At 37.3% G+C, this 10,539-nt stretch overlaps 1 protein-coding gene and 1 long non-coding RNA gene across 4 annotated transcripts in view; one reads left to right on the top strand and one right to left on the bottom strand.

The window, feature by feature from the left end:
* The first annotated feature begins 277 nt into the window (after positions 1-277).
* LOC138032316 (uncharacterized) overlaps positions 278-10,539 on the top strand; it is a 15,193-nt gene continuing 4,931 nt past the window's right edge. Inside the window, exons 1-3 of the long non-coding RNA XR_011128343.1 lie at positions 278-675; positions 4,152-4,525; positions 9,118-9,291. This is a non-coding gene — a long non-coding RNA (uncharacterized lncRNA). The remainder of the gene's footprint in view (positions 676-4,151; positions 4,526-9,117; positions 9,292-10,539) is intronic.
* LOC138032301 (collagen alpha-1(XXIII) chain-like) overlaps positions 8,470-10,539 on the bottom strand; it is a 19,206-nt gene continuing 17,136 nt past the window's right edge. For all 3 annotated transcript variants that reach the window (XM_068879951.1, XM_068879949.1, XM_068879950.1), the window contains 2 exons: positions 9,582-9,677; positions 8,470-8,780 (listed from right to left, as the gene is read on the bottom strand). In XM_068879951.1, the coding sequence (XP_068736052.1) occupies positions 8,770-8,780; positions 9,582-9,677 (107 nt within the window). In that variant the 3' untranslated portion in view covers positions 8,470-8,769. The remainder of the gene's footprint in view (positions 8,781-9,581; positions 9,678-10,539) is intronic.

The raw sequence follows: 10,539 nt of genomic DNA, 5'->3' as shown, positions 1-10,539 counted from the left end.
CCACATGCCGTGTATTCAGCCTCTGAAAACTCTAAAATTAACTAATTATTAGCGTTCTTTATTTAAAACCATTTATCTCGACATTCCTTCATGGAAACAATGATACTTCATAAGCTTGGTTGTTATGGTTGGTATGCTTTATTTCGAAACAGGTCTGTCAATATATACCCCGCTATGGACTGGTATGAATTCTTACCACTGCATGAGCTGTTAGAAACTAATTGGGAGCTATAACAAAGTTACAAATGTTGTATTTTTTTTCTCTTTTCCCCAGATTAGTGATTAATGTTGATCTCAAAGCTTTGCAGGTTCCGCTGGGGTAGTAGACCTTATGACTCTCAACATTGAAGATGGCGCCGGACATGCATTTTTTAAGCAAATGTTTCCAACTTGTGATGGAGTGTAGTCCATTGGACTAAGCTAGTTAAAGCTTTTAATCGATTCATGGACAAATTCGAAGATTTCAATGGAAAGTAGGACGTTATTGTCCTTAATCAGCTACTTATCTCAGTTTTCCGCGTCACCTGCAGTTGAAATCATGAGTGGAAGTTACAGTATTCATGATACATTTCCTGCGGATTCGGAACTTTAAGAAGAGAATTTGTGAAGCATCAATGCTGGAACACGACCAAACTTCTTGTTCCTCTGGTGTATGGTGGAACCGGATTACGTCAGGTAAGCGTTGAAAGCATTAACGATGACTTCTTTAAAAACAGCTTGTCATCAAGTTGATTAATCAATTGAAGCTTGAATTTAATTAAGAAACTTGGACATTGAACAGACTACTTAATATACTTTACGAAAGCACTTGTGATCTCCAGGGCCTCAATGTATTTTAGCGAGCCACGTTTCTGCTACTTTGAGCCACTCATGCATTAAGTACTATAAAAAAAAAAGCAATCTCGGCTGACATACCGTGTGCGATAATGCGATAAAAAACATTTTTCAATAAATGATCATTGGCGATTTACTTTACAGCACAACTTTTGAGTTTTGATAATCGATTCTAAGTGTGGAGCCTTGAGACCACCATGTTCTATGTCACAAAGAATAGAGAACAGTTGTACCCGTGTCGTTTCCTTTCCATAAAAGTCATATATGATGCTATTGGCTTCAATAATAATAATAATAATAATAATAATAATAATAATAAATAATAACACTTTATTTCCATGATAAAAATATTTACAAACATTAAAATATCTCCAAAAGGTAAGAACTATAAATTTACAAGCAATTAAGTATTTCTCTGTTTTAAAACTGCAAAAAAAGAAAATAATAATAATAATAATAATAATAATAATAATAATAATAATAATAACAAACTTTATTGAGCACTCTTTCATACAAACTTGAATCTTACATGTATCTGGTAAAAATAAATAATAATAATAATGATAGTGATAAAACTCAAATTAAATTAAAAATTTAAATGCCGGCGGTGGCGACATTAATCCGGCAATCGTCAAGAGAGTCTCCTATATTCCGGAAAGGTACTCGGGACCCTCTTACGCACGCATGTACTGATCTTAAGAGTTCAAATGAGATGACAGTTCTGAGCCAATTAATGACGTTGTTGTAGGGCTCACCGTCCTTCTGTACTAACTTGTCTGCTAAGTGCTTAAGAAATCGTTGGCACTCATTTCCCATCCCACCGTTCGTTCCGAAAACCAAGGGTGTAAAGGATCCCATCTCGACCTCGTAATAATAATAATAATAATAATAATAATAATAATAATAATAATAATAATAATAATAATAATAATTTTAATAATAACTTTATTACTTTCCAAATTCTGGCTTTTCAAAGTAACAGTTGCGAATATCTAAAACTATAGAACAATGAGAAATGATTAAATATTCGAAATTCTCAAAGTAATTACAATATTCAATAAAATATCTAAAACTATAAAACAGTAAGAAATTATTAGAATCATATTTATATAACAAATTTGACAAGAAATTTGATATATGTTAAAATCATTGAAAGCTTCTAACATTCTCGTTGTAAATGACGCATTAGTTCCTTTTTGAATAATGCAAGGTTTCTCAGCTCAGTGAGACTTTCAGATAGGTTATTCCACAGAGAAACTGCTCGATAATAGAAGGTTCTTTGGCCTGCGGCCGTTCTGTATCCTGGGATGTCCATCTTATTCTTATTCCGTGTTTCTTTATTGTGGATTTCAGACCTCTTTTTGAACTTTTTGGCAAGGTAGTCAGGGGCCAAACCCCTTAAACACTTAAAAACCAGTATGCAATCCCTGTAGATAAGCATAGATTCCACAGACAACCATTTCAGTTCTTTGAAAACAGGGGTAATGTGATCAAATTTCCGCGAACGGGTTATAATCCTAGTTGCGAAATTTTGGACATTCTGTAATTTGTTGATATTCTTCTTTGTAGTACTAGACCAGACAGATGAACAATAATAGAGTTTGCTGAAGACTAGTGCACTGATAACGTTTAATAAGGTGTTTCTGTCCAAAAGATGTTTTATCCTTTTAATTTGCTTTAAACTTGACAAGCAAGAAGATGTAACACTTGTTATGTTCATCAAAACTCAGTGTAGCGTCCATATACACCCCAAGGTCCCTCGCTGAAACAACCGGACGCAACTCTTTCCCCAGCAAGGTAACATGTACATCCAGATCTGTAGGCGTATTTTGAAGCATTTGACGGGTGCCAATTAAAAGCAATTTCGTCTCGTCCGGATTAATCAGAAGGCTATTTTGGCAGGACCATGCGGCCACTTTCCTCAGGTGTTCGGTTATTTGTCGAGCTGCACCATCAATGTCTTTAACTAAGAATGACAGATGTAATTTGGAATCATCCACGTATGATTCTAAGGAGCAATAATTTGGAACGCCCGGCATATTGTTTATGTAAACATTAAATAATGCCGGCCCCAGGATGGATCCTTGTGGGACCCCGTGTGTAGATTGTTCATTCCAGACATTTCAGAGCCAATTCGTGTATACCGCTGGCGATCATGCATGTAGCTCCTGAACCATTCTAGTGCTGTACAAGACACCCCCAACGATCTCAATTTAACTAAAAGTTTGGCATGGTCTATAATGTCAAATGCTTTGGACAGGTCCAAAAGGACCATAAATGTCAACATCTTGTTGTCCATCGCTTCCAGGAACTTATCTGTCATCATAACGTTCAGTGTCTCAGTTGAATGTTGAGCTTTATTCCCACTTTGATGTTCAGTCAACCGTTTCCTCCTTTTCATGTATGCCATGAATTGGTTTAGCGTGGCCCGCTCACATATCTTTGACATAGCTGGAAGCAAAGAAACACGTTTTTGTATAAAAAAAACAATAATAAAAATAAGTCTGCGCACTGGAACTACAAAGGTCTTAACAATTTGAACTCAGCCTATAAAAATAGTAAGATTTCTCCATCTCCATAATTTAACTTTCCTTACATTGAATGAATAAATGATTTCCTCAAAATTGAGCTTCTGCCCAAGGAAAGGGTCATTTGTGACGTGAAAAGGGACCCCAACATTTTTGACCACCCTCTTAAGTTCAGCCATGCTTACTTTAATTTACTTTCCTCTCTCCCAGGTGCTACTGAGATTTTGATTCCCAAGAAAGAGTATTTCTGTTTTCTCATAGTTGATGTCATTACCCACACTCTTTTCTTGTATGAATACAAATCCTTATATTTTTGTTGGCTTTCCCTCACACTCAGCTGCAATCACTAACCATAACTTAAATTGGTAAAATTCCTTCAAAGTTATCCACTTACGCAGGATCAGGAACTTGGCAGCGATATTAAATTGCAACAGGAGGCGTCTTCAATTGACTCCGCCTTCTTCAAAATACCAAATTAAGATGAAGTGCACCACATGCCGTGTATTCAGCCTCTGAAAACTCTAAAATTAACTAATTATTAGCGTTCTTTATTTAAAACCATTTATCTCGACATTCCATCATGTAAACAATGATACTTCATAAGCTTGGTTGTTATGGTTGGTATGCTTTATTTCGAAACAGGTCTGTCAATATATACCCCGCTATGAACTGGTATGAATTCTTACCACTGCATGAGCTGTTAGAAACTATTGGGAGCTATAACAAAGTTACAAATGTTGTATTTTTTTTCTCTTTTCCCCAGATTAGTGATTAATGTTGATCTCAAAGCTTTGCAGGTTCCGCTGGGGTAGTAGACCTTATGACTCTCAACAATGAAGGTGGCACCGGACATGCATTTTTAAGCAAATGTTTCCGACTTGTGGTGGAGTGCAGTCCATTGGACTAAGCTAGTTAAAGCTTTTAATCGATTCATGGACAAACTCTAAGATTTCAATGGAAAGTAGGACGTTATTGTCCTTAATCATCTACTTATCTCGGTTTTCCGCGTCACCTGCATTTGAAATCGTGAGGGGAAGTGACAGCATTCATGATACATTTCCTGCGGATTCGGAACTTTAAGAAGAGAATTTGTGAAGCATCAATGCTGGAACACGACAAAACTTCTTGTCCCTCTGGTGTATGGTGGAACCGGATTACGTCAGGTAAGCGTTGAAAGCATTAACGATGGCTTCTTTAAAAACAGCTTGTCATCAAGTTGATTAATCAATCGAAGCTTGAATTTAATTAAGAAACTTGGACATTGAACAGACTACTTAATATACTTTAGGAAAGCACTTGTGATCTCCAGGGTCTCAATGTAACCAAAGGTCAGTTTTAGCGAGCCACGTTTCTGCTACTTTGAGCCACTCAAAATAAGTACTATAAAAAAAGCAATCTCGGCTGACATACCGTGTGGGAATGAGTGTCATACGCCAGGTGGACAAAGACTCTGGGGAATAATTAATTGAGTAGACACTGATTCTTTTATAAGGACTATTCAAAGTAATAGCTAATGCTTTTGTTCTCTTGGATAAGGGCAAGACAGTTGTTCCGAAACCTTTTGGGAAGTCACAGGGAATATATAATCCACACACTGTTTGCAAGGAGCCAGGGTAGTAAGTCCCTGCATTGTGGTCAAGCAGACCATTTCCCAGTGACTAATACGTGTACACTGTTTACCCCATTATGGTCAGTAAAAGATTGAATTTTTTTTTTTTCCAATTTTATCATGACATTTGTAGGGGAATCTTTGTTCACATTTTTGCCTCATAAGCAGAAGGGTATCTTTTCAGTTCTAATCGGTCGGCCAAGAATAAAGTACTGAACATTGAAAATGCGTTGCTTAAAAAAACCCATATACCAGATAATCTCTGAGGACTCTGAGTAATGTTGCTTCGAAAAGTCGACGTTTTACAAAGAAGGTATGTAATCATTAGGGCCCTTGTCACCCAATAAATGCATCAGCTTTTGACGGCTAATTGGTGACTCGTTACCATCTGAAGTTGAAACGCTTAAAACTGGAAATTCAACTAAGTTTGACAAGTTTTTTTACCTTTTGAAGTCCATTTGTAAATAAATATAGATTACTTCATGGTTGGTGAGTGCGTACGATTTTTATTCACGAGTTGTGAAGGATCGCGTAAACGAACGAGTGAGCGAAGCAAACGAGTGAGTTTAACGATCCTTCAAAACGAGTGAGTAATAAAAATCGTACGAACGAGCCAATCGTGAAGTAATTTGTTCATTATATAAGTACAGGGATCATAAAGTTAACGAGGTATTTAAAGTGTTAATCGAGAGGCTATCAAGCCGCCGATAGCAAAATATTTTTGAAATAAAAGAAATCTTTACCTTCCATACCTCGCTTGAGCACTTTTAAAACTTTTTAAGATCTTTTGAAGTATTTTTGTGGAAAAAACTAAGCAATAAAAGATCAAAAACTTTGAAAACCATACACCAGTCTCCGCCATGTTTTATTTACAAATCTGTGCACAGGCCACCCACGCCAAAGTTCAACATCATAAGCCAATCAAAAGGCTGATACGACAATTTTTCACTAGTAAAAATATAGCCGATATAGCCAATCAGAGCGTCGATACGTCGTTTTTCACTAGTGAAAAAAATCGTATGACCAATGGCTTCTCTAGAGCAAAGAGACTATTTTTATCTCGATCCTTTTTGGAGTGTAAATCTCGGTACGTATATATTAAAAAGATGCCTTCTGCGAGCAAACTCAGTCGTATGCGCCAAATGTAAAAATTACGTTAGTAATGATTCCCTCATAGTCTACCTTCTCCAGAGCTTCTCGCCATCACATATTTTCCCTCCCCCTCCAAGTCTAGACTGCATTGAATATGTCTTATTGAAAAGCACGAGTTACCTTCTTGGCGTGTAAAAAGTTCACCAAGATTCTATGCAAGATTCGGGAAGAAATGTACTGAGCGATAATCTGCTAAATTATGCCCAGGGCAAACATTTCCAAAGTCCTGTGTTGCGATTCTAAGACCTTTCGCAAATTTCTCCCATTTAAACCAAAAGAAACGACTGTCCCATTCAATTAAAATAAAAAGGCTCGAAATAGTTTCTCCTTGTTTCAAACAAATAAATTAAACACATGGTGTCATTTTTGGTTCAGTTAGGGTAATCAGTATCAAGACGAAATTTGGCCAGGGTATTAAGGTACCCATCATCGATTTCTCACATCACATTTTTCCTCCAAAAAAACGTTACCATGGCAACGATATAAGACATTTCTTTGAAGCTTAAAATCAAGATATATTGTCTTTTTTGAAAAAAACAAACAAAACAAAAAACGGGAGGGTCAAATATTCCCATTGAGGTGATATATAACATTAGAAATGATCTTTAAAATATTTAAAATTCAGCAAAACCTGTAGGCTAGGCTAGTTTTTCAGAAAAATCTTTTTTTTTTGTTGTCTGAAAACTCTTTCGAGCCTCGTTAAGCAAAACAAACGAGGCATTATTATGCAGGGTTCACGAGCCAAGGTAATTACAATTAAATGCAATTACTAAATTGATACGTTTGATAAGTTTAGTGTATATGATGCACTCGTGGCCAATTTTTCACATTTTGAAAATAAATAAATAAATAAATAAATAAATAAAAATAAATAAATTAATTAAAATTTAAAAAAAATGAAAAATTGACCTCTCCCCATTGGGGCTTTTCAGGGCCAATGAAACACAGTCACTGCCATCACAGAACAACTTAACCACGACAACTCTCAGGAGTCCCAACTGGCTGGAGGCAAACCAGTTAGTGGCTATTTACAAGCCAAGAAGTTGAACCAGGGACTACAAAGAGTCTTGAACCCGGGATCTCCGGATCTTACAACATCGTTCTCAGGGTCTTTCTTCTCTGACTCTTCATCTTCTCAACGACAAAGGAGACAGAGAAGAGAGACCCTGGGAACGAGGTTGCGGGCCCTAACCACTGGCTCGCACGTATTTTGACATTAGAGAGATTAAGCATCGCGTTTACGTGAAACGGCAAACGCGAAACGGCAAACGCGAAACGGTGGGCTGCTGCTTGTCATAAAATCCTGAAAATGATATTATTCGAACTCGTTTCTTTCTTTTAAAAAGTCACTTAATACCTGCTGCTAACAGCCAAGAAATGAGCTCATATCAAACCATAAAAACAACAGATTGTTTCATTCGGGCAAATACTTTAATGAAAATTCAAGTGTATCTTACAAGAGAAGCTTTATACCTCCTGGGACTTCGCGATGACAGTCGTGAAACAGTCCACTGTTTTTATTTCCCTCAAAATTGGGATCGTAATCGAATTATCATTTTTTGTCGGCGTGAAATTGAAATGTAGTAAACTCTAGAATTTCCACAGTTCAATACAGGGTTCAACATCTTCCTGAGACGACGAAAACCAAGATTCTCCGTAACATTGAAAGAAATATTTCGTAGCACACTCAACTGGGAAATAGTTCTTCACGTGCCATTCGCGTTTTTAAGACTGACGGCTCTTACCTAAAACAAAGCGGGACCTTCGTTTTATCGGTCTGGATGGTATCAAAATCAGTAAACAAAGGTCGAAAGCTACATAGGCCATAACGCGCCCTTTTCCCATCATTGAGTTTTCGGGAGGGCGCTGGTCTCAATTTTCCAGTTAATTTGTCCAAGATTGTAAAATTAAATACCATTTCCCAGATCAAGTGTCTGCTGACACCGCGAATGTTCTCCATTCCACAAACAAAACTGGTCACATTCTCGAGGCAATACACAGCAGGCATAACCACAAAATCAGAATGCACAGAAATGGATTGTTTAAACTCTGTACTGCTGCTAACAATAAACAATACCGAAAAGAAAATTCATATTTCATAGTCAATCACCACGAACAAAAACATCCTCTCATGTCATGCATGCTCGTTACGGTTTCGAATGACTGACAGACTTCTTTACAGGGGCAAAGACCAAAATCGGCTCTTTTCTTAGCTCCTAGCATGACTGCTGAGGTGTAGACAGATCACGTGAGGCAACTAAATCCTCTAGGCTCTCTAATGGAATTAGAATTTTATTCTAATCCACACAAAGTACATGTAATGTTCACGGAGCTCATCATGAGACCTTTATATAAAAAAACACTTTATTTCGTAAGGTAAAACAGTTACAAAACGGTACCAGCCTGACGATCCGCGTCCGCAAACGCTTCATCGCCTACTTCTATGTAGAAAGCTGACCCGGCCTACAAATCTACCAAGATACAGTCACTTTAATGAAGTAAAATAATCGTTGCCATCAAAATGATTATCGTCAAAAAGAAGAAGAAAGAACTTCACATCACAGCAAATTGAAAAGCTTTCGTGTGCTGTCTGGCCTTTACACTCAACAGGATCCTGATACCGGTAGGCTATCACCCTTTTTAGTCTCAGGAGTCCCCTGCAAAATTAAAATTAGAAAGCCTGAGCCTTTTACGTACCCTTGGCCATGCTGGTGTTTCTGGCAGCGAAGAGGAAATAAAAACATTGGACGTCTTGTTCCTCGTATGATATTTCATCTTAGCCATGTTCAAAGTTCCAAAACAAAGGAAAAATTGTCAAAGCTCTCGCATGAGTATTTTTAGTTAGCTTCTAGCCCAGACGACAAGGGAGAGGTCCTGGCATCGAAGTTAACAACGTGTCAGGACGCCCCGAAAATTTTAATTTGAAAAGATAGTTGGGTCGGTAACATTTAAATCATTGTTTACTTTGTATTCTTCTTTATTAATTTCTTTCAGTTAGAGACTCGACGTAGATGTCATTTATCGTCTGAATCAGTTATTTAACAGAGAGAAGTCATAAAGTGATTAACTACTCAATAAAGCAAATCCTGTAGAGACTTTTATTTCGGGGCAACCAAGGACAATTTCTCTATCATTCACCAAACAAAGCGATTTCTACGCTTCTGGTAGGTAAGTTTATACATGAAATATGTTTCTGAAAGTTGGCTCCAATAGATTTTTAGAAACTCATTGCTTAGATTTCACAAGCTGACCTCAGGTGTCATCCCAGAAAAAATACAAGCAAATTATCAGATGTCTAAATTAAAACCTCTCGAAAGCCAAGGGTTTATAGCAAATTCCTTCACGATATGAAAATTCCAATTAACGTCTCACTAAAGAAATATCAAGCATTTGTGTGACCTTCGGACTGGATATTTTCCTAAAATTTCATTGGTTCTTCTTTGCTGCGATGTTTTTACCTTTTTCTCCTTTTCCTCCCGGATATCCCGGTCTCCATTTGATCCCACGGAACCCTCGAGCTCCTCTTCCCCACTTTCCCGGTGGCCCTGGTTCACCTGAAACACATAGAAGGTACAAAAACCGTTGCCGATGCACACACGGAATAAGAAGCCTGATAGTGGTCTTCAAAACTGAGCTCTACACCGTGAAATTTCACTTTCCACTATCCGCGACTGCGGGGCTTTAATAAACACAATCACTAAAGGGAGCATTGAGCCAATTAAGATCAAATGAAGACACGTAAAAAAAAAAGAAGAACAAAAAAAAAAAAGAACAAAAGAAAAGAAAAGAATAAAAAGGTTTTTTGATTAAGAAATAAAGGAACCCTAAAGTGAATAAATCATAAAAACCTTGATTGGTTGACCAACTGACTGCCTCAGGACGGTGTTCAGTAGATTAAATCGTATTACATTGTCCTACGTGTGCGCGAGTTGGATTCGCGAAAGGTAATCTTATCTTGATGCAGCAACGCTGTCTCATGACTAGCCTAACAAAGAAAATTATCATCGGGTATTATTTAGGAGAAGGGACTTTTTGATCATCCTCGGTTTGACCATTGACCGCATTTTGTCTTCACGAGTGTTCGGGAATGCAAAATCACAACGCTTAGCCTACTGGCTGTCTTCTTTGTTTGAAAAGATAATCACAAGACTTCGAGTGCAATGTGGACTAAATTAGCACGAGTAAATATTTACAAAGACTAACACAATTAGACGAGCCCGTAAGGCGAGCTTTCATTAGGAGTGCTCATTTATTCCAAAGAACACCAGAAAAATCATGTGATGACTTATAAATAACATAGGAGAAAAAAAAATTGAGAGAGATTTATTTTTAATTATAATAGGGCACGCAACACGCAATTGGGGAAAATTGTGCCATCCAGGGCTTTCGTTTGATCTGTGAGTTTCTTTCATCTTT

The sequence above is a fragment of the Montipora capricornis genome, chromosome 14 (genome assembly GCF_036669925.1).
Source record: "Montipora capricornis isolate CH-2021 chromosome 14, ASM3666992v2, whole genome shotgun sequence".
In the NCBI taxonomy this organism is placed as follows: domain Eukaryota; kingdom Metazoa; phylum Cnidaria; class Anthozoa; order Scleractinia; family Acroporidae; genus Montipora; species Montipora capricornis.
Note: the sequence above shows the minus strand (reverse complement) of the source record. Positions and strands in the feature narration are given on the sequence as shown.